The sequence below is a fragment of the Physeter macrocephalus genome, chromosome 18 (genome assembly GCF_002837175.3).
Source record: "Physeter macrocephalus isolate SW-GA chromosome 18, ASM283717v5, whole genome shotgun sequence".
Lineage (NCBI taxonomy): Eukaryota > Metazoa > Chordata > Mammalia > Artiodactyla > Physeteridae > Physeter > Physeter macrocephalus.
In genome coordinates, this window is record NC_041231.1 from 85,567,512 (window position 1) to 85,595,039 (window position 27,528).

At 51.3% G+C, this 27,528-nt stretch overlaps 4 protein-coding genes across 10 annotated transcripts in view; 3 read left to right on the forward strand and 1 right to left on the reverse strand.

The window, feature by feature from the left end:
* Positions 1–1,218: 1,218 nt before the first annotated feature.
* TUBB (tubulin beta class I) lies at positions 1,219–4,992 on the reverse strand. Its single transcript, XM_007106341.3, has 4 exons — positions 4,650–4,992; positions 3,130–3,238; positions 2,747–2,857; positions 1,219–2,457 (listed from the first exon to the last, which is right to left on the reverse strand). Exons 1-4 carry the CDS (start codon positions 4,704–4,706, stop codon positions 1,400–1,402), a joined length of 1,335 nt encoding a protein of 444 aa, XP_007106403.2. The 5' UTR covers positions 4,707–4,992; the 3' UTR covers positions 1,219–1,399.
* A 2,119-nt stretch (positions 4,993–7,111) lies between these two features.
* MDC1 (mediator of DNA damage checkpoint 1) lies at positions 7,112–20,075 on the forward strand. 6 transcript variants are annotated; one of them, XM_028479274.2, is made up of 16 exons: positions 7,112–7,207; positions 9,462–9,603; positions 10,160–10,540; positions 10,626–10,695; positions 10,989–12,460; positions 12,597–12,641; positions 12,973–13,038; positions 13,204–13,293; positions 13,705–13,926; positions 14,612–14,655; positions 15,150–17,240; positions 17,322–17,441; positions 17,574–17,756; positions 17,983–18,108; positions 18,207–18,317; positions 19,288–20,072. In XM_028479274.2, the coding sequence occupies exons 2-16, from the start codon at positions 9,465–9,467 to the stop codon at positions 19,453–19,455; spliced, it is 5,328 nt and encodes a 1,775-aa protein (XP_028335075.1). In that variant the 5' UTR covers positions 7,112–7,207; positions 9,462–9,464; the 3' UTR covers positions 19,456–20,072. The 6 variants fall into 6 exon arrangements, with proteins under 6 accessions (XP_028335075.1, XP_028335076.1, XP_054935405.1 ...); XM_028479275.2 differs by lacking the exon at positions 7,112–7,207 and adding an exon at positions 7,354–7,369; XM_055079430.1 differs by lacking the exons at positions 7,112–7,207; positions 12,597–12,641 and having other exon boundaries at positions 13,705–14,502; positions 14,612–14,694; positions 19,288–20,075.
* Positions 20,076–22,560: 2,485 nt separating this feature from the next.
* On the forward strand, positions 22,561–25,626 carry NRM (nurim). Of its 2 annotated transcripts, XM_007106329.4 has the most exons (4): positions 22,561–22,828; positions 23,389–23,585; positions 24,190–24,366; positions 24,722–25,626. In XM_007106329.4, exons 1-4 carry the CDS (start codon positions 22,696–22,698, stop codon positions 25,001–25,003), a joined length of 789 nt encoding a protein of 262 aa, XP_007106391.1. In that variant the 5' UTR covers positions 22,561–22,695; the 3' UTR covers positions 25,004–25,626. The 2 variants fall into 2 exon arrangements, with proteins under 2 accessions (XP_007106391.1, XP_007106392.1); XM_007106330.4 differs by lacking the exon at positions 24,190–24,366.
* A 289-nt stretch (positions 25,627–25,915) lies between these two features.
* PPP1R18 (protein phosphatase 1 regulatory subunit 18) overlaps positions 25,916–27,528 on the forward strand; it is a 9,752-nt gene continuing 8,139 nt past the window's right edge. Inside the window, exon 1 of the mRNA XM_024121849.3 lies at positions 25,916–26,536. The gene's annotated coding sequence lies outside the window, so the exon portion shown is untranslated. The remainder of the gene's footprint in view (positions 26,537–27,528) is intronic.

The following is a 27,528-nucleotide window of genomic DNA, read 5'->3' on the forward strand; positions in this document are numbered from 1 at the left end:
GGGCAGGATTGTTCATGGGGATGCTGATCTTACAACCACTTGACATTCATCTCAGTTCCCTTTTCTGCCCCTAGATCCTGCATCTGGGCCTATACCTACCCCAGTTACTAAGACAGGTACAGGTGGTAGGTACCAGGGATTAAGGTGTAAGGATATTCTTCTCATTAGTTTATGGGAAGTAGAATATATTATATAACTGAACTTGAGCCCCATGCTTCCACCAGCAATCTTTCCCTGAATGAGCACACATCTCGCAACTTTTTTTTTCAATTCCCGTTTATTTTTGGCTCTTGGGGCAATGTCATCTTTTCAATATGAAAGTGATAGAAGTACCTGGGTCCTTGATAAAATCAATGAATCACTAGAGCAGCCAATGCTGAAGCCTGTCTTACCTCTGGACTTTTTTTTTCAATTCCCACTTATTTTTGGCTCTTGGGGCAATGTCATCTTTTCAATATGAAAAAAAGCAGCAAGTTCAACACAATAGAAATCTGAAGTGTAGAATAGGACAAAACCAAGGGTAGGGGGGAAGGCAGTAGCAGAAGAGATGAGGTGTTGCCAAAAGATGGAGGGTGTCCTGTCCCCTCTCTGGGGAATGACATTTAGGTGGTAGCACATAGCTTTCCATATAGGTACAGAAGGGCTGATGGTCATTTTTTTCTCTAAGAAAAGATAGAGACTAGTCTCTCTTGCTCCTCTTGATCCCCTTTTCTGACCAGGGGAAAGAAAGGAATCCAACATTATGAAGGAGGTAAAGTGGAAGAGGGAAGGATCCCCCCCTTGACAGGGTGGTAGCCAGAACCTAACAAAGGAAATAGCTCAGGACAGAGCTTGGAGGGAGACTGAAAATGGAGATAATACTGTTAACACCTCCCCAGAAGCTGAGAGGAGCAGAGAGATACCTGGAAACTAGGACTTCAATAGCCTGGATGCCCCTCTCCAAAACCCCACCCCTTCCCAGTAGGGACTTCTACCTGCTGCTTGGTTTCCTTTCCCCTGGGCTACCACATGGGCCTAGGATGGTGGTCATCTATCCGGGTTATCAGCACGTGGTTCTGAACGGGATTTGATGAGACCCAGCTTCTTGAGAGCTTATCTTGAAAACAGAGAGGGAAATGTTAACTGGACAGATGGGAGGAGTGGGCACCAGAAGGAAATACAAGGTTACCCAGAATGGCAGAAATCTAGGTTTCCCAGAGTGGAAAGAGAGAGGAGACATTCAACAAACAACAGATATTTATTGAGCGCCTATTATGTGCCAGGCACTGTTCTAGAACCCCCCCCCCAAAAAGAAAAAAAAAGACAGAGGCAGAAAACGCAAATTCTGAGGGAGAGGAAAGGGGCGGTTGAGGAAGAAGGCGGAGGGGACTGAGAAGCCTGAGGTGCTGGGGACTCAGCCTTAGGCCTCCTCTTCGGCCTCCTCACCGAAATCCTCCTCCTCTTCTGCGGTGGCATCCTGGTACTGCTGGTACTCGGAGACGAGGTCATTCATGTTGCTCTCAGCCTCGGTGAACTCCATCTCGTCCATGCCCTCACCTGTGTACCAGTGGAGGAAGGCCTTCCGGCGGAACATGGCAGTGAACTGCTCTGAGATGCGCTTGAACAGCTCCTGGATGGCTGTGCTGTTTCCAATGAAGGTGACCGCCATCTTGAGGCCACGGGGTGGGATGTCGCAGACGGCCGTCTTGACATTGTTGGGGATCCATTCCACGAAGTAGCTGCTGTTCTTGTTCTGCACGTTGAGCATCTGCTCATCCACCTCCTTCATGGACATCCGCCCACGGAAGACAGCAGCCACGGTGAGGTACCGGCCATGGCGGGGGTCACAAGCAGCCATCATGTTCTTGGCATCGAAGACCTGCTGGGTGAGCTCCGGCACAGTGAGGGCCCGATACTGCTGGCTTCCACGGCTGGTTAGAGGGGCAAAGCCAGGCATGAAAAAATGGAGACGTGGGAAGGGCACCATGTTGACTGCCAGCTTGCGGAGGTCAGCATTGAGCTGGCCAGGGAAGCGGAGGCAGGTGGTGACACCACTCATGGTGGCCGAGACGAGGTGGTTCAGGTCCCCGTAGGTTGGCGTGGTCAGCTTGAGGGTGCGGAAACAGATGTCGTAAAGGGCCTCGTTGTCAATGCAGTAGGTCTCATCAGTGTTCTCCACCAGCTGATGGACGGAGAGGGTGGCATTGTAGGGCTCAACCACAGTGTCGGACACTTTGGGTGAGGGCACCACACTGAAGGTGTTCATGATGCGGTCAGGATACTCTTCACGGATCTTGCTGATGAGCAAGGTGCCCATTCCAGAGCCCGTGCCCCCGCCCAGCGAGTGGGTCAGCTGGAAGCCCTGCAGGCAGTCACAGCTCTCGGCCTCCTTCCGAACCACATCCAGGACCGAGTCGACCAGCTCGGCCCCCTCTGTATAGTGGCCCTTGGCCCAGTTGTTGCCTGCCCCAGACTGACCTGCAATGGGGTCAGAAGGCAAGCTTGGTTAGTAAAGTGTGGAAGATACATGGCCACATTTCTACCTTTCAACTTTTGGAGTAATGCCAGTGGATGTATCTTCTCTCCCTCCCCTGTGGTATACCTGTCGCCCCCCCCCCACAATTTACTATTTAAAGCAGTCACTACCTCCATCCTCCATTAGGTTTCAAAACACAGCCCTGTATAAGTTCTTCAGTACAATCATTTCCTAACTCTTGCTGCACCCAAATAACTTGAATAAATATCTACTATTGTTTGTGTAACTCACCAAAAACAAAGTTGTCTGGTCTGAAGATCTGACCAAAAGGCCCTGAGCGAACAGAGTCCATGGTCCCGGGTTCTAGATCCACCAAGATAGCACGAGGAACATATTTTCCACCTACAGGGAATAAAGTAGCGTTGTAAAAACTGACAGACATAAAGGTAAATATTTTGGAGCTGGGAGGCAGCCGGGAACCCAAACTTGTGATTCCAGGCACTGCCACCAGGTGGCAGCAGAGCCACTTTTGAGCCCCGATGGGGGAAATGAAGAAAGGCCTCCAAAGGAAGAGAATGGATTCATTCAAAGGGGATAAAGGGTTTCCCAGGGAGGCAGAGACCCCAGATAAGTGGGAGTGATGGAACCCGTGATTCACGGCCTCCTGCCCTCACCTGTGGCTTCATTGTAGTACACGGAGATGCGGTCCAGCTGCAGGTCGCTATCCCCATGATAGGTGCCGGTGGGGTCGATGCCATGTTCATCACTGATCACCTCCCAGAACTGCCGGGGGAGAGCAACGGGTCCTCAACAGCTCAGGTTCCAGCCAATTATACGCCCCCTACCGCCATTTTAACTCCAGATACGCCTGTGGCGGGCCCTCCCCTAGGGCCTGGCATTTCTTCTGCCTGCCACACCCTTCCCCTAAACACCTGCACACGCGGGAAAACTGCAGCTTTCACTGCTTGGGATGTGAGATGCTGTGGAAGGTCCCGGCGATCGCAGGCACCGAGGTGGGTATGGAGGCGGCCGACTTGCTCGGAGAAGCGTACCTCCCCGCCCGCCCTTCGCAGGGCACAAAGAGCTGGGGGCCGGAGAAAGGAGCCACTGCCGCAGGCGCCCACCCCGCCCGGCACGTGACCGCGGCGCAGGCGCGCGCCGAGCAGCCGACAAAGGGAGGTGCCGCGCGTGGGCGGGGCCGAAGCGCGAATTCCGCGCGGTAAGGGCGGGACTTGGCTCGGGCTCGCGCGCCCCCAGCCGGCTGGCCCGGCCGCATTGTCCCAGCGCGCCAGGGCGCCCGGGTCCCGCCCTTCTGCTCTAACGTAGCAGCCGCGCTTCCTCCCCGCCCCTCCCCCGCTACACTGTAACCGCGCGCAAAGGAAAAAAAACCCTCCCCCTTGGCCTCGGAATTTTATTTCTTCTCTAGCTTTTAATTTTAACCCCTTTGCTTTAAATGAGGTTTTTCTTCCTTTGTCCTACTCTTTGGCCCTGAGGAGTCCTTTTAAAGAAAGCACTCCCCCTTTCCCCTCGCTTTCTCCATATCTGTTCACGCCCTAAAAGGGTCTCAGTTAAGGGCAAATGAAAGAAACTGAAATTAGTCCAGCACATATTAGCCTTCCATGCACGAAAAACTGGGGGACCGCCCCTTGGGGATCGCGGGTGCCCGGAGACACCTGATCTTTTGTAAAGGATATCGCGTAGTGCAGCCCACCCTGGCGCATGGCGTCCCCCACATATGGATCTGACCTCTCTGCAGCTGCCCGCCAGCCTCGCCCCTTCCCCCTCCGGCTTAGCCCTCCGAAGCCCCGCCAAAGGGGATGCACATGGGGAAAACCTCATCTCGCTTTGTCTCGGGCCGTTTCCGCATCTCCCTCGCTCCCCGGTCCTCGGACCGTTAGCAGATGCCCTTTTTAAGTAAAATTTTACAGAAACTCGGTTTTCCCGCCCCCTAAACCTGAAGGGTGCTTTTAACAGCTTCCCCAAAATGAGCCTGCCAAGAAAAATTCCCCATTTTTCAAAAGCAAATCCCAGCTTTGCATAATACAAACGTGTATTATATACACATACAACTTTTAAGGGGCAAAGCCTGACTAAGAATGGAGGATGCGAATGTCCCAGAGCCATTCGTCATAACTTACCTGGATTTTTTTCTTCTCAAAAATAAATATAGTCAAAAGAGGTTAAAAATCCTTACCTTGGCACCGATCTGATTGCCACACTGACCGGCCTGGATGTGCACGATTTCCCTCATTTTTAAAATTTATTGTAATCTTTTTGTTCGCCTCACAAGTGTGTACGGGGCAAGAAAATGATATGTAATTAGTTTTTTTCTGCTGCTGGTCGCAGGCTGGAAGGATGGGACGGGGCCCGGAGGCTGGAGCAGCGAGGTCCGAACTCGGCGGCAGGAAGGTTCTGAGAGGGAGAAAGGAGAGGGGAGGGCGCGGGAGGAAAGGCGGGCAGGGCGGGGCGCGCGTGCGCGGGGGCCGGGAGGCGGGAGAACGCGCCCCGCGAGGTGGTGGGGAGACAAAGCCTCACCGAGGCTGGTCCTGATTAGTCCGCGCTGGTCATGTATCAGACGTCCATTGGTCCCTGCTCGGCAGGACAAGCGCAGTCCTCCCTGGGAGTTGTAGTCCTCTATTGTTGTCCACGCTGCAAAATGAAAGAACAAATGGGTGGGTACTGGGTATTGGGGTTTTGGTTTGGGAGTTTTTAATGAAAAATGACCTTGCACAAGGGTTCCTTCCTCTATGCCTGACTTTTCTGGTATAAAAAGAGAGTAGTTTACGGATACAGAAATTGGGAACCCAGAGGTGCCAGGCGTTGGAAGGTGGAGTGGGGGCACGCCCTGAAAGCTCCCCGCTGCGGTAGCTCTTGGGAAGACAGGATTGCTTAGCTCAGCGAAAACTGGGGAGAAATGCGGCACCCTGATCTGCTATCTAACAGCTGGTCCTTTGGTGACCCAAGGCATGAACTTCAGTAAGCTGTCTTCCCCCAGATACCTCAGGAAGAAGGAGGGGATTGCCCTCCTGCTATTTCCTTGGGAGTTTTCTAATGATAATGTTTAGAAACAAAATTGCAGCCAGAGCTTTTCAAGATAGAGAAGTAATTGTGTGAAGGGTATGTTCAAGAATAAGTTGAATGGTTTAGAGAAGTTGATATGCCAGAAGTGTCTGTCCATGTGGGGGGTCTGGGCCTTAGAGCAGCGTTTAACACACTGTATTTTCCAGCTGAGAACTATGGGGTGAGATACCTGATAGAATTTCAGTGTCTTCCAGCCTGCCTCTCTAGACACTTTGATGAAGTCAGTGTTTTTTCAGTTCACTGATTTCACTGACTAGGTGTCTGACCATTGCAACATTCCAGGAGCCTCAGGATTGAAATAAAAGGGGTAGTGAGGTGATGGGGAAAAAACTAGATCAGCTGAAGTCTGAGTGGCATGTTTCGTCTCAGGGATTAATTCAACTTGAGAGATACCAAGTGTCCACCAAACCAGGAGCTAGGGATACAAAAATGATTAAGAAGTAGCTCACTGTTCTTCAGGATCTTGCAATTTCGTGAGAAGTGAATAAACAATAATTGAGTGTGGTAAGCACTGTGATAAAGGACATGTGATATCAAGGTCATCATTGTTAATTCACATTGGATTCAACACACATTTCTCAGTCATTTTATAAATAAAAGAACATCAAGTTGTGTAAGAGCCGTCTACCCACTTAAAATAGAATGTTCATGTTTTAGGGCATGATCACAATGAAAGTAATTACGTATTTTGTGGTAGTGAAGAGTTCAGGATTTACAATTAGGGAACTGGTTTCAATTTGTCTCTACCTTACATTAGTTGTAGGCAAGTTATCGGCAGAGCTCCGATTCTTTCTATAAAACCTATTTCTGCCTATTGTAGTCAGAATGAAGTGAGATAAGAATGCAAAAGTTCTTCCTAAATTATTCATGTCAAATTATTATTCTTGTCTTAGTATGACATTTAATGAAATAAATGATATTTATCATACTTGAACCCTTCAAAGACCTCGGTCAGCCTTCAAGATGGTTAACGAAACACTTCTGTTTGCCTAGGGATCTTTACTCTTGGAGAATGACCTCAAAATGTCGATCAGGAATGTATTCTCAGAGAGGAAATGACATGACTTCAGGACGAGCTAACTCATAAGAAAATGAACTTCCATTGCAATGAGTCCTCAAGCGCCACGCCTACGGGATATTTTCCAAACTGCAGCCTTCAGCCACGACTGCAACCCGCAACCCATTTTCATTTCTCATGAGTCAGCGGACACCATGTCTGGGAGGACCGGGGAAGGACGCTCTGGCCGCACTAGATGCTTGGGGCGACGACTATGGTAAGCCCCTCTATCCGTCGCTGGCGGCCAGACTCTGTGGTCGCGATTTAGAAATCTGCGCGGGAAGTGGGCGGTGCGGTGAAGCGGCAGTGGGTTGTCCTTCGGAGCTGCCCAATCGAGGTGCGCTATTCTGTGCGCCTTTGGCGGCCTCTGATTACAGCCTCAGCCAACTGATCTCAGCCTCCCGGGAGAAGCCGCCCCTTTGAGCTGTAAGGGGGCGGGGACGGGGCGGGGTTCCGGCTGTGCCTCCGAGTTGGCGGTTGCTCTGTTGGCGTGCAGCCGGGCTGTGAAAGACAGCGGCAGGAGCCAATCAGCGAATCGGCCCCCGCCCCGCTCAGGCACTCGCGCCACCCAGGTCGCGGCCGTTACTGGTGGCGCGCGCGGGGACTCAAAGTAGGTGAGTTCTGGGGGGCCTCGCCCAGGCTCCCCGGGTGCCATCTTGGTTTTCCCCGGTGGGCGGGAGGGGCGTGCCTTGGGTACGACTGGGCGGAAGATACTTGGAAATTTGCTTCTCGGATTATAATACTCATCCTTACCTGACGCCCCTCCCTGGCTTTAGGTATGAAGACACAGGGAGACGTTGGGCTAGGAGGGAACCCATGGGATGGAGGGAGATCAAAGGTGGTGGCCCATGGATTGGAGCCGAGGGTCATGGGCACCAGCTGAGTTCGCCATTCATAAGAACGGCGTTAACACTATCTCCATGGAGGTGTCCTACTTTCCCAACCTGTCAACAGTTTCCCTTTAGAGTAGCATCCTTCATACTGTTTTGAGTTTTCATCTTATTTGTTCTTTAATCAGGAGGGCAGAGTTAATTTTACTTTTCGTTCAGGAATGTATCCCGAATACTTACAGCGGTACCAGGTGCGCAATAACTGTTGAATGAATATGATGGACCCTTGGGGAAAAGACACAGTTCTTCTGCCTGGTCCAGTTCTCGAGGGGGGGGTGTGAGGCAGAAATGGAATGTAATAGTTACACTATGGTGAGAACTATCAGGATAAGTACAAGTCCACCAACCACCGTGAAACACTTAGGAACATGGGGAACACCAGAAAGCAGAGAAGACTCCAGGCAAGGCTTGGCTGAGGAAGTGACATTTGAACTGAATTGTAAAGGATGGGTAGGATTTGGACCAGAAAACTATGAGCAAAGGGCTAAAGAGCTGGCTAAGGCCTGCAGATGAGAGGGAGCAGTGTGTTCAGAGACTGGGGAGAAGGTCCATGTGGCTGAATCATAGGCTTGGGTGAGGTGCGGGTGGGACATACATTTGAGGATATGAGGTTCTGATTGTGGAGGGTCTTGCTAAGGAGTTTAGATTTTATTTTATCCTATGGGCATGGAAATCCATCAAAGAATATTAAACAGAGGAGAGACATTTTCTGGGTGGTCCTGGACAAATTCCTTAATCCATCCGTATTGCAGTTTCTTTATCTGAGAAATAGAAAGTAATAATAAGGAATTCCCTGGCGGTCCAGTGGTTAGTACTCCGTGCTTCCACTGCAGGGGCCAGGGGTTCGATCCCTGGTCGGGGAACTAAGATCCCACATGCCATGCTGCATGTCCAAAAGGAAAACAACCCCAAAAAAAGTAATAATAATAGTTTACAGGGTTCTTGTGATAATTAAATAAGTCAGTGAATATAAAGTAATTAGAGCAGTGCTTGACACCTACCAAGCCTCTCTTTTGGCTGTTATGAAATTTTGCACTTTAGTCTGATCACACTGAGATGATCTGATAAAGTGTAAAAAGCATGGGCTTTGCAGCCAGAATCACATTTATTCCTACCCTTTTCATTTACCTGCTATGTTATTCTGGTTGAATATTTTCAGCCTTAGTGTCCTAAACAACTGCCTCATGGCTACTATGCCTGATACATAGTTGATGTTTGGCAAAAGTTATCCCAATAGTGGATAGTGAAATCAATTTAGTGGCTTGCAAATCGGCATTTAAAAAATTGAGAAGAGGAAAAAACAGAATGACAACTATAAGTGTGTTGTATAAAGGCTTAACATTGTTTCTCAAAATATATGTCTATAAATAAGCACGTGGGGTTTTTTTGTTTTTTGTTTTTTTAAGATTTATTTATTTATTATTATTTATTTATTTTAGGCTGTGTCGGGTCTTATTCACAGCACGCGGGATCTTTCATTGCGGTGCGGGGTCTTCTCTCTAGTTGTAGTGTGGGGGTTTTCTCTTCTCTAGTTGTGGCGCGCAGGCTCCAGGGCACGTGGGCTCTGTAGTTTGTGGCACGCAGGCTCTCTAGTTGAGGCGCCCAAGCTTAGTAGTTGTGGCACACGGGTTTAGTTGCCTCGCAACATGTGGGATCTTAGTTCCCTGATCAGGGATCGAACCAGAGTCCCCTGCATTGGGAGGCAGATTCTTTACCACTGGACCACCAGGGAAGTCCCAAGCATATGTTTTTATATATATTTCTGTACTGGGGACTTTATAATATTTATTTCTTATTCCGTATCATGGTCAAAGATATTTCTTAAATGCTTCAGAAGAATAACAACAGAATGATTGGCAGAAAGGGAAGCATCAGCCTCCATAGCTTTCCAGGTTTACAGCAGTTAGCAGTCTCCTCTCTGAGGCTGTGTGTGTGTGACCCACTGAAAGAGGTGATAATAATGTGTTTTTTTTCTCAGATCATGGAAGACACCCAGGTTATTAACTGGGAAGTTGAAGAAGAGGAGGAGGTTGAAGAGAGACCCAGTGAATCTTTGAGGTGTAGCTTGGAGCCCCTTGGGCAACTGCATATCTTCAGTAGTTCCTATGGACCAGAAAAAGGTCAGGGGTTATTGGGTGCTGAAGTACTGGTATAGGCCTCTTATTTCTGTGGGGAGGTAATTGGAGGGTTGCAAGCTTAGATATGCATCTGGGAGATCTGAAAAAAGGTTTTACTGGGAATGGAGAAGAGGGAGCTGATTGATCTGATTGCTCCAGGCAAGTGCCCTGGACTCAATGGGGGTGATTTTACTTTGGTAGGAGAAGATGAAGGGATTCAGATAAAAATCCAGTGAGGTCTGGAAATGGGTGGTGGTGATGTTTTGCACAACAATGTGAATGTACTTAACGTCACTGAACTGTACACTGAAAAGTTGGCTGAATGGTAAATTTTATGTATATTTTACCACAATAGAAAATAATCCAGTGTGGATGGATGGGGTAGTGATTATGAATAATGCATTGCATATATACTTTATTAGCTAGTTATCCTGGGGCCTTTTATTTTTCTAATGCATGGCGGGACCTTGAGTGAGTAGTGAGGTACTTAACAGGAACGTTTTCCTAATAGCAGGTCAGGACTCTGGCCTTGGAACCCATCTACCTCTCTAATTCTTAGATTTCCCACTATACCTTGGGAAGAATGTGGTAGGCCGAATGCCTGATTGCTCTGTGGCCCTGCCCTATTCATCTATCTCCAAACAACATGCGGTGATTGAAATCTTGGCCTGGGACAAGGCGCCTGTCCTCCGGGATTGTGGGAGCCTCAATGGTACTCAAATCCTGAGGCCTCCTAAGGTCCTGGGGCCTGGGGTGAGTCATCGTTTGAGGGACCGGGAGTTGATTCTCTTTGCTGACTTGCCCTGCCAGTACCATCGCTTGGATGTCCCCCTGCCCTTTGTCTCCCGGGGCCCTCTAACTGTAGAGGAGACACCCAGGGTACAGAGAGGAACTCAACCCCACAGGCTTCTGTTGGCTGAGGACTCAGAGGAAGAAATAGGTAAGTTTGTGTATTGGGAGGGCGGGTGAGGAGATGGGGATTGTGAGTGTAAAACTGTCAACTTACTCCTTTCTACAACTGACAGATTCTCTTTCTGAAAAGTGTGTGGTGAAAGGACCAAGGACCTCCTTTTTGGCAACAGTAGTTCCAGAGAGGTGAGTGCCAAAGGACCAGATTCCTGAGTCTTCAAAAGGAGGAGAAATCGGGCTGGAGGATCCATCTCTACAAGAACTTATTACCATGAAAGTCCGGGCTGGGGAACTACACATACTCATTCAATCAACTGAATTTTTATTGAGCACCTCTAATGTGCCAAGTAGAAAACTAATTGCTGGAGATAGAAAAGAAAATACTACCTCATGTCTGCCCTCAAGGAGCTCCTAGTTGAGTGGGGTATCCCTTCTGGGGAAATAGATTCTATAGACTCTCTCTTCTCTTCCCTTCACAGCGATGAAGAGGGACCTTCCTCTGCCCTTGATGGCCCTGGGCCACCTTTTGCCTTCAACTTGAACAGTGACACAGTTGAGGGAGAAAGTCAGCAACCAGGAGCAGGGGAGGGCTCCTCAGCTGCCAGAAGAGTCACCGCTGCAGAGCCAGAACAGCCTAAACCTGTCACAACTGAAATCCAGCTTGAAAAGGATCAGTGTTCAGTGAAGGAGAAGAACAATGACACGAAAGTTGAGAGGAATGCGAGGAGTGGGGTGGTTCCAGTTGGAGTGATTCTGGAGAGGAGCCAGCCTGCTGGGGAGGACAGTGACACAGACGTGGATGATGAGAGTGGGCCTCTGAGAAGGCTCACTGGGGTCCATCTGGAAAGGGCCCAGCCTTGTGGCTTCATAGACAGTGATACTGATGTGGAAGAAGAGGGGATCCCTGCAACCCCAGCTGTAGTTCCTGTGAGGAAGAGGCACATCGTCCATGAAGTTGGTACAGAGAGTCCTCGGGCACCTGGCGTGGCACATCGGCAGGAGAGCCCGGCTGGTAGTGATACAGATATAGAGGAGGGGGAGGCCCCCCTGACCGTCTCTCTGGACAGAAGTCAAGCCTCCATCGTGATCGATAGCAATACAGATGACAAGGAAGAAGTCTCAGCAGCGCTCACGCTGGCACATCTAAGAGAGAGCCAGGCCATTGTGTGGAACAGAGATCCAGATGCAGAAGAGGATAGGGCCCAACCGGTGGCCCTTCTGGAGCGAAGCCAAGCCTCTGCTGGGAGAGACAGTGACACAGATGTGAAGGAAAAGGGGCTCCCAGTGGAGAAGACAAGAACTGTTCCCAGGGGTCACACTGGCAAGGCATATTCAGAAAAGAGTCAACCTCCTCTCAGAGACAGTGATACAGAGGTGACGGAAGAGAAGAGCTCACCGGGGTTCCACCTGGAGAGAAGCCAAGCCTCTGCCACAGTGCATGTCAACACACAAGTGGTGGAGGAAGTCCCACCAGGGCCAGCTGTTATACTTCTGGAGAAGCATCAGGTACCTGTAGCATGGACACATCAAACAGATGTGGAAGCTGAAGGAGGCCCAGCAAAGCTGCCTGTGGTGTATCTAGAAGAAGCCCGACCTCCTCTAGCTGCGGACTGTGACCCAGATGCAGAGGAGAACACATCCTTAGCAGCCTCAGCAGTGGCAGATGTAAGAAAGAGCCAGCTTCAGGCAGAAGATACTGGGACAGAGTGGGCTGCAGCCGTTCTTGAACAGGGCAGAGCTTTTATGGCCGGGGCCCAGGGTGGGTCACCCGTGGCCCAAGTGGAGCAGGACCTTCTCCCTGTCTCAGTGAATAACATAGCAGATCTGGTGGTGGACACAGGCACTCCAGGGGAACCCACCCAGCCACAGAGAGGGGGGGCCCAGACCCCCACAGAAAGGGAGAGAGAACCACATGTGGATAGGACCATGGACTCTGGAGACAACCATGATGGTTAGTGCTGGCCTTCTTTCCTCCCTTAACCCCTGCAATAAAGAATGCTTCTAGGGTATCTTAGTTCATTTGAGCTGCTGTAACAAAATACCATAGACTGGGTAGCTTATAAATAACAGAAGTTTATTTTTCACAGTTCTAAAGCCTGGGAAGTCCAAGATACCAGCAGATTCAGTGTCTGGTGAGGCCCCGCTTCCTTCTTCATAGGCAGCCATCTTCTCACTATGTCCTCACATGGCAAAAGGGCCCAAGGAAGCTCTCTGGAGTCTCTTTTATAAGGGCACTGATCCCATTCCCATGGGCTCCACCCTCATGACCTAATCACCTCCCAGAAGCCCCACCTCCTAATACCCTCACATTGGAAATTACATTTCAATGTAAGAATTTTGGGGGAGACACAGAGATTCAGTCTTTTGCATGGGGTTGGGGCTGAGGAGAGAATAGTAGAGAAAAAGGAAGGAGTTAAGGGTCAGCTGTGATTTTTTAATTATCCTATATTCCTCCCCCACCAGATTCTGAAGATCTGGACCTACAAGCTACCCAGTGCTTTGTGGAGAGAGAGAATCAGAGCCTGGAAGGTGAGGACATTTGTGTCATGTGGATACTGGTACAAACAGGAGCTTGGAGATCAGACTGGTAGTCCTTGAAGGGTGTGAAAGCTGGGACGGGCAGGGTGGGAAACTAAGAATGGGACCCCGGAGTTCTTTGGGGCAGTGCTCAGGCCATGCTTTCTTGTGCAACAGTCCCCAGCATGGAGGATGAACCCACTCAGGCCTTCCTGTTTCCTCTGCCCCAAGAGCCTGGCCCTTCCCATTGCAGCTTCCAGGCCACAGGTATAAGAAACTCTCCCCTCTGTGTCCCTAACTTGGCATCCTTATTTTCCCCCTCTACACGTTTCTTTTATATTCCTTGACATTTTGCTGATGTTCCTCCATCTCATCAGAAAAAAATGCCATATTAAGTCAGACCCATAGAGCAACTAGTCTAGCATAAGTTTTTAAGAGGCTACTGAGAGAGCTTTTGTATGAAGGTTTGGACTTACTTTTTGAGACAAATGTTAAATGTTATGACTATCTTCCTTATTCCCAGCTTTCCTTTAATAACCCATTTAAATTTATTATGCATGAATTTGTCTTCATCTTTTCTCAAGCTATTACCTTTTCAACCTACATTCCTCTCTCTCTCTCTCTCTCTCTCTCTCTCTCTCTCTCTCTCTCTCGCTCTCTCACTCACTCTGCTTTCAGGTTCCCTGGATGAGCCATGGGAGGTCTTGGCTACACAGCCATTCTGTCCGAGAGAGTCTGAAGCCTCTGAGACCCAGCCCATTGCCACCCACATTGAAGCCCATGGATCTTGCCCCTCTCCACCTACGGCAGCACCACAAGAGCAACATCCAGAGAGTCCAGTTCATGCAGAGCCACTGGGGATTCAAGGCAGAGGGATGCAGACTGTGGAGGAAGACATGGGTACACCAAGAGAAACAGCAGGGAGGGTGACCCCTGAGAGAGGGCCATTGGAGAGGGAAACTGAGAAACTGCCCTCGGAAGGAGAGAGGGAAGATGTGATGGGAGAGGAAGAATCAACCAGGGGGATACAGGACAGAGAACAAAAACAGGTGTTAGCTAGAGATACTGAGAAACAAGAGTCTGACAAAAAAGTAAAAAGTGCAAGTACTGAAAGGGATATGGAGAGTTTGAAGGTAGAAATTGAGACACCCGAGGAAATACAAGAGAAAGAGAGAGAAAAGCAGACTCTTACAAGAGAAATATTTGACAGAGAAGCAGAGAAACCAGTAGCAGAGAGACCATGTGAGGCAGGTGGGTTAGAAGGGAAGGTACCCAAAGTGATGCTGGACAGAGGCCCACAGACAGGGGAGACAGAGGCGGGGGGTCAGGACCAGAAAGGCCAGGCCTCCGGTTCAACACCAGAGCCTGGGGCGGGGGTGGGAGACCTTCAGGGACTTGCTTCAGACCCCATAGCTTCTGGGAGCCAGTCAGGTGGAGGAAGGGGCGCCCCAGTGAGCCCCAGGAGGCAGCAGAGAGGTAAGTGAAGGTAGAGGGGAGCCTAAGGTGGTACACAGCCCTCATGATAATCAACCCCCAAGTGACTGACTGCTTAGACCTCAGCTACTTGTCTTTCCCTTCTGTCTAGGCTACTTGAATTGCAAGATGCCACCTGCTGAGAAGGCTTCCAGGGTGAGAGCTGCTTTCTGTACCCACCTCCCCACTCCACAGGTCATCTCTGCATCTCCTCCACAGCCCCTTCCCCTGACCTTGCTTTCATCTACTCCTTTCCCCATATGTTTAACTTTTCTTCCATTTTCACTGCTCCTTAGTTGGCTTCTTAGTTGGCTCCTTAGTTGGCTTCTATCCGTTTACTTTGACACCTGTTGTTTTCCATATCTGTTCCCCAAGTTCTGTCTCCCTCTCCCTGACTCAGAAAGCTCCTTTTTTCAAGTCCCTTCCCTCTTTCTCCTAACCGTTCTCTTAATTAGCATCCTCCATATATGGAGAATACTATACTGGCATTTTGGGGAGAGGTCTTTGGGTAAGAGGAAATTCCCAGTCTCATGGAACAGACAGAAAGAGAAATGCCACGAGTACACTCTATAAACAAGGATCAAGAACAGTATCCAAGTCCTGTCTCTCTTCTCTCTGTCTCTTCCTCACTGGCTTCCATTTCTCCCCAGGGTGATCAGGAATCCCCAGATGCTTGTCGGCCTCCTGCAGTGCAGGAGGCTTCAGCGCCTCTCCAAAACCCCCTCATCTCTCAGAGCCAAAAACATCCTGCCCCTCAGTCCCTCCTTTCGCCCTCTCCACCTCCTTTAGAAACGCCCATTCCCAGGACCAGACAAAATGAGAGTCAGGAAGCTCTGGAGACTCCCTTTTCCTCAGAGCTGGACTCTCTCCACCCAAAACCCAAAGTCAAGCCCCAAGGGTCCTCTCCAGTTTCTTCTGTACCCCTTGAGCCCCACCCTACTGCCTCCACAGACCAGCCTGTCACCCCCAAACCCACATCTCGGGCCACTCGGGGCAGGACACAGAGGGCTTCTGTCAAGACTCCCGAACCAGTTATCGCCACAGCCCCTGCGCCCCAGCCTTCCACTTCCACAGACCAGCCTGTCACCCCCAGACCCACATCTCGGGCCACTCAGGGCAGGACACTTAGGTCTGCTGCTAAGAGCCCTGAACCAGTTGTCCCCATAACTCCTGAGCCCCAGCCTTCCACCTCTAAAGACCAGTCTCTCACCCCTGAGCCCACATCTCAGGCCACTCGGGGCAGGACACATAGGTCCTCTGTCAAGACATCCCAGCCAACTGAACCCACAGCTACTGACCTTGAACCTTCGTCCCCCACAGACCAGCCTGTCACCCCCAAACCCACATCTCGGGCCACTCGGGGCAGGACACAGAGGGCTTCTGTCAAGACTCCCGAACCAGTTATCTCCACAGCCCCTGCACCCCAGCCTTCCACTTCCACAGACCAGCCTGTCACCCCCAAACCCACATCTCGGGCCACTCGGGGCAGGACACAGAGGGCTTCTGTCAAGACTCCCGAACCAGTTATCTCCACAGCCCCTGCACCCCAGCCTTCCACTTCCACAGACCAGCCTGTCACCCCCAAACCCACATCTCGGGCCACTCGGGGCAGGACACAGAGGGCTTCTGTCAAGACTCCCGAACCAGTTATCTCCACAGCCCCTGCACCCCAGCCTTCCACTTCCACAGACCAGCCTGTCACCCCCAAACCCACATCTCGGGCCACTCGGGGCAGGACACAGAGGGCTTCTGTCAAGACTCCCGAACCAGTTATCTCCACAGCCCCTGCGCCCCAGCCTTCCACTTCCACAGACCAGCCTGTCACCCCCAAACCCACATCTCGGGCCACTCGGGGCAGGACACAGAGGGCTTCTGTCAAGACTCCCGAACCAGTTATCTCCACAGCCCCTGCGCCCCAGCCTTCCACTTCCACAGACCAGCCTGTCACCCCCAAACCCACATCTCGGGCCACTCAGGGCAGGACACTTAGGTCTGCTGCTAAGAGCCCTGAACCAGTTGTCCCCATAACTCCTGAGCCCCAGCCTTCCACCTCTAAAGACCAGTCTCTCACCCCTGAGCCCACATCTCAGGCCACTCGGGGCAGGACACATAGGTCCTCTGTCAAGACATCCCAGCCAACTGAACCCACAGCTACTGACCTTGAACCTTCGTCCCCCACAGACCAGCCTGTCACCCCCAAAGTCATAGCTCAGGGTGGTCAGAGCAGGACACTCAGGTCTTCTACAGTAAGTGCTGTGCCGGTTCCTACCACCCCTGAATTCCACTCTCCAGTCCCCACAGGACAGCCTGTTCCCCCTGAACCCATCCCTGAAGCCAATTGCAGCAGGAGGCCAAGGGCCACTAGGAAACATGGGTCTGTCACAGCTCACGTTCATGAACCCTACTCTGCACCCTCCGAACCTAACTCCTGGTCCTCAAAGAACCAGAAACGAGGGGCAGTGAGAGCAGCCAAGTCCCTTAGCACCATTCCTGAGCCGGCCTTTGCCCAGCTTCCCGAGGCACCCACTCATGCAACCCAGATCCCAAAGGGGGAGGCAGCAGATAGATCTGGCTTCACCCCAGAGCCCCAGCCTGAGGCCTCTCAAAATCGCAAGAGGCCTTTAGCTACTGCGGACTCACCTCCACTTCAAAAACGGCTCCAAAGAGGAGAAGTTCCCCAGAAGACAGCATTCCTTAAGGAAGAAGAAGAAAATCCTGCAGCGAAGCTGAGGAAGGAAGAGGTGAGGAGAGGGCTGGAGTCACCTAGTTTGGAAAGAGCTTGGGGGCTTGGAAACTCCCGCCAAGTTCTCTCTCAATCCCAGGATGTAGTGATTCCAGGACCAGGCAAGAGAAAGAGAGAGCAGACAGACGGGGAGCCCCGGGAAATACCAAGCCGCAGCCTGCGACGGACCAAACCTATCCAAGAGTCCACGGCCCCCAAAGTAGGAGAGAAGGGCCCTGGGGCTTTGTGGGAGATGGAGATGTGGTAGGACGGGAGGAGACCCAGGGGATTTGGGAGACGGGTGCCGATGGCGCTGGTTGCCGTGAAAAGCTTAGGCTAACCCCCTTCACAGGTGCTCTTCACAGGCGTGGTGGATGCTCATGGAGAGCGGGCAGTGCTGGCCCTGGGGGGCAGTCTGGCCAGCTCAGTGGCTGAGGCTTCCCACCTGGTGACGGATCGGATCCGCCGGACAGTCAAGTTCCTGTGTGCCCTGGGGCGGGGCATCCCCATCCTCTCCCTGGACTGGCTGCACCAGGTGAGAGGCCAGGAGATGATGACAGACCCGTAGAGATAGTGACGGGAGAAGGCTGCTCACATGGGGCTCTAGAAAGCGGTGGGAGGAACGTGGGTACACGAAGACGAGGTTAGTGAAGCAGAAGGCTTAATTCTGAAAACATTTCGTGAGCTCCCTGTAAACACTAGACAGAAGAGCTGGGTGAAGGGCTGGGCTGAGCTTTGATACTGACTGTTACCGTCCTTAGTCCCGCAAGGCAGGTTGCTTCTTGCCCCCAGCTGAATATGTGGTGACTGACCCTGAGCAGGAGAAGAACTTTGGCTTCAGCCTTCGGGAGGCCCTGAGCCGGGCTCGGGAGCGAAGGCTGCTGGAGGTGAGAGGCCATCTTCTGCCCCACACTTCAGCTGTTTCCCAGCGGTCCACGGCCTCTCAGTGCATCATCTACTGTCTCCACCATTCTCTTCCTCCTAGGGCTATGAGATTCACGTGACCCCAGGAGTCCAGCCACCACCACCTCAGATGGGAGAGATCATCAGCTGCTGTGGAGGCACCGTCCTACCCAGCATGCCCCGGTTCTATAAGGTAAGGGTGGTGTGTTCAGGATCTGGTGAGGTGGCAGTTAGAGAGGTGGCTGGAATGGGAACAGGTTAGAGGGAAAATGGAGGTACAGATGGGAACACGGAGTAGTGAGAGGCTGGGGGAAGACCTCTGGTATAGAGAGGGATAGAGAAGGAAGAGGTCTGCTGACACCAAATGGACTTATTTTTATTTTTGTATTTACAATTTTTTGAAATATACACAAAGGGAGAGGGAATAATGCAGCGAACCTCCATATACCAATCACTCGGATTCAATAGGTTAATTTAGATTTTGCTGCATTTGCTCTATCCCTTTTTTTTTCCTTTTTCTTTCATTTTCTTTGCTGAAAATTTTAAGGGAAACTGCAAAGCTCATTATTATTTTTTCCTACATAATTAAAATATACATCTCTAAGAAATATGTACATTTCTTACATAACCACATGCCATTATTGGTCAATAACAAAGTTAACAATTGTTTCCTGGTCACTTTGTCTTACTCCATTAATCAAATTTCTCGAGTCATCTGAAAATGTCTTTTTACAGTTCAAATCAGGACTCAAACAAGGTCCATGTATCCCCACAATTGCGCTGTATCTCTTAATTTGCTTTTACTCTAGAGCATACCCCCCAACCCACCTAGCCTTTTTCCTGCCATTGACTTCCTGCAGAAACTAGGTCACTTGTCCTTTACAATGTTCCACAGTCTGGATTTTTCTGTTTGCTCCCTTGTTGTGTCACTTATCTTGTTTTTCTATCTTTTATATTTCCTGTAAATCGTAGTTAACTTTAAAAGGTTGAACAAATTCAGGTTCAACTTTTGTGGCAAGAGTTCTTCATAGACAGTGTGTGTCATATGGCTTCCCATCAGGGGGTACTGTTTTTGTGCTGCTAAGACTGATTAGTGGGTCCCGAACCTATTTCTAGGATTCTTTTTCACCCCTGACTTTCTGTTTTCTCTGTCTTTCTTCCAGCCTCAGAGAGTTGTGATCACATGTTCCCAGGACTTCCCTCGATGTGCCATTCCATTTCGGGTTGGGCTGCCCATCCTCTCACCTGAGTTCCTGCTCACAGGAGTACTAAAGCAGGAAGCCAAGCCAGAGGCCTTTGTCCTCTCCACTTTAGAAATGTCATCCACCTGAAAACCCCACCCCAGTATGCTTTTCCTCCCAGACCAATATATAAAGTGTTAGAAATATTTGGAGGAAAGAACTTAGGACTTTAGACAGGATTGGGGTGTACTGATCTGATTTGTCTTGGAACATGGGTGGGGCCGAAAAGACTTGTTGGTAAACAAAGACAGGGAGATTGGGAGCCACAGATTTTCTTAAATGGCCATTTAAAGTTGGCCAATCCCATGCTCAGATATCTTAAGTTGCTGCTCATATTTAGCTGGACTGATGTGCTTATTGCTCTATGGCACACACAGTATCCTGCTTCCTGTTTGGAAACCATTTGTTTCTCTTCTTCTTTTCTTACTGGGATTCTTACTCATCCTGCAAAAGATAGTGGAAACAATTTTAGTGTCCAGAACTTGAAAGAATGCTTGGAGTGAGTAAATTTGAGGGTGGAGTTATGGAATGCTACTAAAATATTATCCTCTCTCCTTGCCCCATCTCGTTAGAAGCATCCTTTAGCTTTGACGTTGAGCAAATCTCTGCCCTTTTTTTTTTTTCTGGCCTGCTTTTCCAGTATTTATAAAGTTACCTTAGGCTTAACCTCTGTGATAAATAAATATTCACTATGTGCCTTACGGTGTAGTACAGTTTTATTTTGTAAATTTTAGAAGTTGGTTGATTACAAGGATGTAGAGAAATTGGAACCCATCTACATTGCTCATGGGAATGTAAAATGATTCATCCACTGTGATAAGCAGTTTGACAGTTTCTCAAAAAGTTAATTATAGAATTACCATATGACCCAGCAATTCTACTCATAGGTATATACCCAAAAGAATTAAAACAGATGTTCAAATGCTTGTATACAAATGTTCATATCAACACTTTCACAAGAGCCAAAAAATGAAGACACCACAAATGTTCATCAGCAGATGAATGGATAAACAAGTTGTGGCATATCCATACAATGGAATATTATTCAGCCATAAAAAGGGATGAGGTACTAATTGTGCTGTGGTGTTTTGAGGATGCATCTCAAAAGCATTATGCTAAGTAAAAGAAGCCAGACACAAAAGGTCACATTGTATGACTCCACCTGTAGGAAATACGCAGAATACGTAAATCCATAGCGACAGCAGATGGTGGTTGCCAGGGCTGGCAGGGAGAGAAAATGGGGAATGACCACTTAATGGGTACAGGGTTTTATTTTGGGGTGAAGAGAAAATGCTTTGGAACTAGACAGAGGTGGTGGTTGCACACATTATGAATGTACTAAATGCCACTGGACTGTTCTCTTTAAAGTGGTTAATTTCATGTTATGTGAATTTCACTTCAATTTAAAAAAATACTGATTAGTTTTGGGCACTTTTCTGCAGGTAAGTTATACTTAAGTTTGGAAAACTTTGGTGTAGTAGAAACAGCATGATCTTTGCCAGACACTCTGCTGGCTTTTAAACATACCTAATCTCACAATATATATTAAGCATAGCCATAGTGGGTGTGGCACACAGTAGGACCCAGATGAATATTAGTCCCCTTGCACTGCTCAAAGCCTTGTACTGTGTGAAGCTGCCTGTGTCCTTGAGGTCCACTGGATTCCTTACAGCACCTGCTGTCTCTCTATCGCCCCACTTAGCACTCATATGCACACCCACTTCATGACTGGTACAATTTAAGTGCCCCAATTTAAATTTCTAGAGAAGAGAGATCTTTTCTTACACTTCCAATGAATCCTGCAGCTCATAGCACATTGTGTAATAAATGTCTCTGTCAGTCAGGATCCTAAGAGGAAATTATGGCACAGTCAAATTAGGATAATTTGGAGAGAGTTTAATGAAGTGAAAATTAGAAGTAGGCAGAGTATAGAGAAATCACAAAGAATATTGCCAGTACCCACAGCTCTGTTGTGGCCACCTGTAAACCCAAAAGGTTGAGAGGAGGGAACAGTTACATAAGAAAGGCTTCCCTCAAATGCTGTCATTTTCTTTGATGTAGTCCATTCAGGACAACTTCCTGAGGCAGAAAGGAGGATGGAGAGTGAATCAGGAGGGAAAACATAATGGTGTCTGGTACAGTATAAAATAGCACTGATTCAGAGAATGGGAATACTAAGCCTCTGGGAGGGAGAAAAAATGTAGAGCCTGTGGGATGCTGTTTGGCAATTTTGTCATCCCTGAGCCCACAGGACTAGCAGCTCCTTAATTCTTGGGAAATTTTCTTGATCTCGTTAGGCTTATGTTTCTTCTATCTATTAGCTGAGGGAATTAGCTTCATGATCTCTAAGTTCCTTACTGTGGTCATAGCTACTGTGACCAGGTCCTTAGCTACATGATCTTTAACTCTAATGGAGAAAAACCTTACTTTACTTTGATTTTTAGATGTGAATGTTAGTCTGTAGGTATTACAAACAGGTCTGTAGGAAAAATTTTGGACAGAAGATCTTAGTGCTTTCTGACTAGTAAGTGGAGTCACACTAATGAGGTTGTATAGGTAGTTAATTATCACAAGCTTGGATAAAATTAACATACTACAAAGTTTACAACTGTAATAAAGTTTTCTATCACAAATATTTTAACATATTGTTACTCTCATGGTTACAAAGTAACAGCCTTCGGCATTAATAGAACAAATCTTTCAGTGTTACAGACAAGTTCTCTCCCCTTAGCAAGTGGAGAGGCAACAACTCAACTTTATAATAAATTACAGACTAAGCGTTAATTTGTGGTAAAATAGTCACTATTTTTCATCTAACAAGCTGTAATGGGTGATTCAGAGCTTTGGGTTCTCAGCCTGGGTCAACAGTCTTCCGTTCTCTCACCGTTCATTATTAAAGTGTTAGCTGAGGCTTTGTAACCTCTGACTGCTGTTTTCTAGTCAGAGCTGTTAAAGGAAAGTGGGATCATAATGCCGTTTCTGCAAGAACTCTGCAAGAGAGGAACTGTCTTCATTTTAGACGCGAAAACTAGCCCAGCTGCGATTCAAACCACGTGACTGACTGAACAGCCGCTGCCCTTCTCACCTCTCACTTGGGATTCTAACATTCCCTTCTGTGACGCGGAGATCGCAGACCGGGAAAAGGCACTCAGGGATCGGCCCTGCAGCTCGGTGTGAGAGAGCCGCGCGCGCCGGCCGGAAACCTGGGCGTCGGCGCGCGGGAGCCCCGCCCTCCTGGGGAGGGTCCCAGGCGAGAGGCGGGGTCAGGGCGGAGCCTGCAGCCGCGGGAACCCCAAACCCGCCCCTTTCCCCACCCCTCCGTTTCTCGCCATGGCCCCTGCACTGCTCCTCGTCCCTGCTGCCCTCGCCTCTTTCATCCTGGCCTTTGGCACTGGAGTGGAGTTCGTGCGCTTTACCTCCCTTCGGCCACTTCTTGGAGGAATCTCGGAGTCTGGTGGTCCGGGTGAGCGGGAGGGACCGAGGATGAGCTCTGGGGTAGGGAGGTGGAGCCGGAGCAGAGGGAGCGGGGGCGGGGCTTGGAGACAAATGACAGGGGAAGTCCAGGAGAGGGAACTAGAACTGTGAAAGCCGCCGAGACGCTGCAGGGGAGACCAGAGGGCTAAATTAGGAACTCAGGGATTAGCGGTTTGGAGAGGCGGGAGAGTGAGGACTGAGGGGGAGAGACAGGGCGATGAGCAGAGTATTCTAAGGAAAGGCTTCGTAAAGAGGACTATGGAGAGTGTTATAAAGAGGGAGCATTTGGAGAACCGAAACAAAAAGGGCACTCCAGCCATGCCTTTCGTGACTGATCAGCATGAATCCTCCTCCCCAGCTCTGAAGGAGGCCTGGGGAAGAGGGAAGAAACAGGGAATAGAAAAGTGAGGTGGGCAAAGCCTAGAGAGGAAGCATTAAGGCTCTTGAAAGCATTAAGGGACATGGCCTGGGGTCCCAAGAGGAGATAAGGGTAGGGAGTTTTTCCCACAGTCTTCTTGATCTTTTGTCCCTTTCTCCAACTCCCGCTAGATGCCCGCCAGGGATGGCTGGCTGCCCTGCAGGACCAAAGCATTCTTGTCCCCCTGGCTTGGGATCTGGGGCTCCTGCTACTATTTGTGGGACAGCACAGCCTCATGGCAACTGAGACAGTGAAGTCATGGATGTCCCGGTACTTTGGGGTCCTTCAGAGGTCACTGTACGTGGCATGCACTGCCCTGGCCTTGCAGGTATGAAGCCCTGGCAGCTGAGTCCTCAAGGGAAACAGTCTGTGGGAAGGATTCCGTCGATTGGAGAGGCAAGGACCTTAGGCTTCTGATAAAACATGGGTTTAGGAGGAGAACTAAGGGTGTTCAGGACTGTAATCTCAGCTCCCATTCCTCCACAGCACATATCCTACTTTTTATCAAGAATGGTGTACTGCTTGTCATTCCCCAAGCATGATATGTGCATTCTCACCGTTGCAACTTTGTTCATGTTGTCCTGCTTGAGATTCCCTTGTTAACTCCTCTTCAGTCCTATCCTTTCTTCAAAAGCACTTCCCTAGGTCGCAAGAGAAAGCTTCCCAGTTAGTACTCATGTGTTTCTCAGTGGGTGCTTGGCCTAGGCTACTTTGTGTACCTATCTGGTGACTCTCATCCATTCTTTAAGTCCTCAGAGTACAGACAAGTCATTCTTACATACTTGGGACCCCACCCAGCACCCTCCACATGTTGAACATGCTCATGGTAGAGGCAGGGAGAGCAGCAGGCCAGCCTGGGGTGGGGGCAGCCTCTGGGTCTAGGTCTTTAAAGGGTGGGCTGCTGGGATACCCAGTCCCTTGTCCTCCTTCAGCTGGTGATGCGGTACTGGGAGCCCGTGCCCAGGGGCCCCGTGTTGTGGGAGGCTCGGGCTGAGCCATGGGCCACTTGGGTGCCCCTCCTCTGCTTTGTGCTCCACGTCATTTCCTGGCTCCTTATCTTCAGCATCCTTCTCGTCTTTGACTACGCAGAGCTCATGGGCCTCAAACAGGTGAGGCTCCCAGATCCCTACCCAAGACCTCTGATCCTTTCTAGAATACCTCTTTCCCCTCCAAGGATGTCCCTCCTCCTCCCCTACTCTTCCACCTGCCTCTTGCTTTTGACTCCCTCACCTCCCTTTCTTGTAAGATAGTCTCCCCTCAGCCCTCCCTCAAAGGCCAGAAACCATGGGCTTCCTGGGCCTGGGGAAGTTTCATGGACCAGAGATGAGGGTCAGGGACCCCAGTCTCAGAAGGGTGGTTCCTGTGCCTGCGTTATAGAAGGAGGGTGCCTGGAAGGGGAGGAAAGAGGCAGCTAAGTTGCGACAAGGGCTTGACTCCATTTCTAAGCCATTCTCCCTCTCCTAGGTGTACTACCATGTGCTGGGGTTGGGTGAGCCTCTGGCCCTGAAGTCTCCCCGGGCTCTGAGACTCTTCTCCCACCTGCGCCACCCAGTGTGTGTGGAGCTGCTGACTGTGCTATGGGTGGTGCCCACCCTGGGCACTGACCGCCTCCTCCTTGCTCTCCTCCTTACCCTTTACCTGGGCCTGGCTCACGGACTTGACCAGCAAGATCTCCGCTACCTCCGGGCCCAGCTGCAAAGAAAACTGCACCTGCTCTCCCGGCCCCAGGACGGGGAGGCCGAGTGAGGGGCTAACCCTGGTTACAAGCCCTGTACTTCCTTTTCCCCTCCAATTCCAAATCCCCTTAACATCCAGGCCTTGGCTGCTTCAGACCAGAGGCCCAAATCCATGGACTGAAGGAGCTGTCCCTTCCCTTGCTTGAGCCTCCACTCCTTGGGTCCAGCTCCATATCTTAAATTCTGAGTTTCAGCCATTGGACTCCAGGGGCCGCTTCTCACCAGCCAGGAAGAGGGAGTGGGGAACTTATCTGTCTCCTCAGAGTTTAGGGCTTGACCCTCCATTAACAACCTTCTCACAAGGAGAAGGGTCTGGCCTGACCACTCCCCTGGTCCTATTTCTGGCCTCTGCGCCTCAAGGATCCTCTTCTCCACGTCTAGCTCCCCTCCTGGAAGCTGGACCAAGGTCTGCAAGTTTGACGACAGTGGCTGCGCCATCAGGCTCCACACCTTGCAGCTGCAGCCCAGCCCCACTGTCTGGCCTTTCCAGCTCCCTAGGCCCTGCCCCTGGGCTCCAGACTCATGAACCTAGTTGAGCGGATTCTCCTGCTCTTAATTCGGGTGACTAAGGGCTCCCTGCTCTCCCGAGTAACTCGCGCTACAGGAAAATAAAATTCAGCCTGGTTTTTCTACGTGTAGCATGCAGTCTGTCAGTGTCTCTCAAGCTGCAGGGCTGACTCTGGGAAGGACAGGCGAGCCAGACTCGAGTCTGGGCATCGGCCGCGCCCTCTGGTGACCGCTGGGTGGCGGCCACTCCCCGCGGACCGCCCCACCCCACCTTCCCGGAGCACCCGGTCCCCCTTCCTCCAAATCCCCCAATTTCCTTGCTGCAGACCTGGGGACCCTCGGCAGACAGGATGAAGCGGAAGAGTGGGGCAGCGGCTCGGGTAAGGGAGCTAGCTTCCAAAGCCGTTGGCTTCCTAGCGCCGCTCCTACTGCCGCCCCCTACCTACGGGTCCCCCGCAGCCCGGCGGCCGCCCCGGCCCCCACGGTAACAAAGGCTGGCCCGGGAAGGCAAACGTGTGGGGAGGAGCGGCAGGAGATGGGAAGGGCGGGCCCGGCTCGGAGCAGCTGCCGCTTCCTCCCCAGGTCCCTCGAGGGGCCTGAGTCACGGGCCGCCGCCCTGGGTTGGCGAGCTGGGGGTGGAGGTCTGGACACCTGGGTTATCCGGGAGCCGGGTGAGAGGCCCTGGGGACAGACGGCGGAGGGCCAGGGCTGGCGGCGGGAAGAGAGGAGACCCGGAGCCGAGTCCCACGCGGGGTCGGAGGGAGCGAGGCTCCGCCCCCGCGCCCGGCTCCGCCCCGCGCCCCCTTCCCTCTCCCCATTGTCCTCAGACAAAGCGGCCGTCTCCCCCCGCCCGGCCCCCTGGTCTCTGTCTCCGTCCCTCCTCCTTGGCTCCCTCTTTCCCTCCTCCTCTCCCTCCCTCCTCCCCTCCCTCCTGTCTCCGGATCTCCCTCGATCCCTCTCTCCTCCTCTTCCTCTCTCCTCCTCTCTCCGGACGTCAGGCTCCTTCGCGCCCCCTCCCCTGGGAGCCCCGCGGCGTGTGAGTTGACTGAGGGGCTTCAGACTTGGGGAGGGGGTGCCTCCTCTCCCGTCCCCGCTCTCGTCCCCGGCCCGGACCTTGGGCTGTCTCCTCTTTGTGCCGAGATTGCCTGTCTGTGCGGTCAGGGCTGGGTGGGGATGGCCGGCTGTGTCGGGGTTCCGTGAGAGCCAAGACCCGGGCACGGGACTGGCAGGCCCCGGAAAAAAGAGGTGTGGGGCCGGTGCTCCGCACGCCTGGGTCCCGGGGCACCGCCGGTGGGGGAGGCAGGCGGTGGGGCCGGGACCGCGTTAGGGTGGGGGTAGACGCCAGGGTTCTGGGAACGTGCTGGCAGCTCCGACACCCGGGTTCCGAAAGTCCCCGGGGGAGGGTATTTCTCCTGACCCGCCTCGGGGCGGAGTGCGGGGCGGAGGGGTGGGGGCTGGGGGGCCGGAGAGGCGTGGCCCGAGCAGAGCTGGAAGGGGAGGCCGGACCTCCGGGGCCCACGCTGAGACGCGTCGGGCTGCAGCCGCGGACCCCCTCGCCCCTCTGCCCCCTGACTTGCCCTTCTCCCTTAGATCTCTCCACTCTCCGCCCTCCCACCTCCCCGACACTCCCTCAGACCCCACTGCCCCCTCTCCGGCGGGATTCCCTGACCTCTCTTCCCACTCTCACCGCTCCTGGGGTAGCGGTGAGGCAACCTCGCCTGGACCCTGTCCCCCTCACGCCCAGCTTCTCTTTTCTCTCTTCGCCCTCGCGCCACCTTCTCTCGTTTTTCTCTCTTCTCACATCCTGGGGACTGTCTCTGATACCCAATAACCTGTACTGACAAATCTGACTCCTGCCTCTTTGCCCTGAATCTCCACTCCTCCTCTCAACCCATCCCCCGACCGCCATCAACTTGGCTCTTAGTTTCCTCTTCACTTTCTCAGTTTTTCCCCTTTCTCTGCTCCCCCCTCTTTCCCTCTGTCCTCACCCTCAGCTCCTCTGCCCTCCTCTGTGTCCCACCTCTCCCC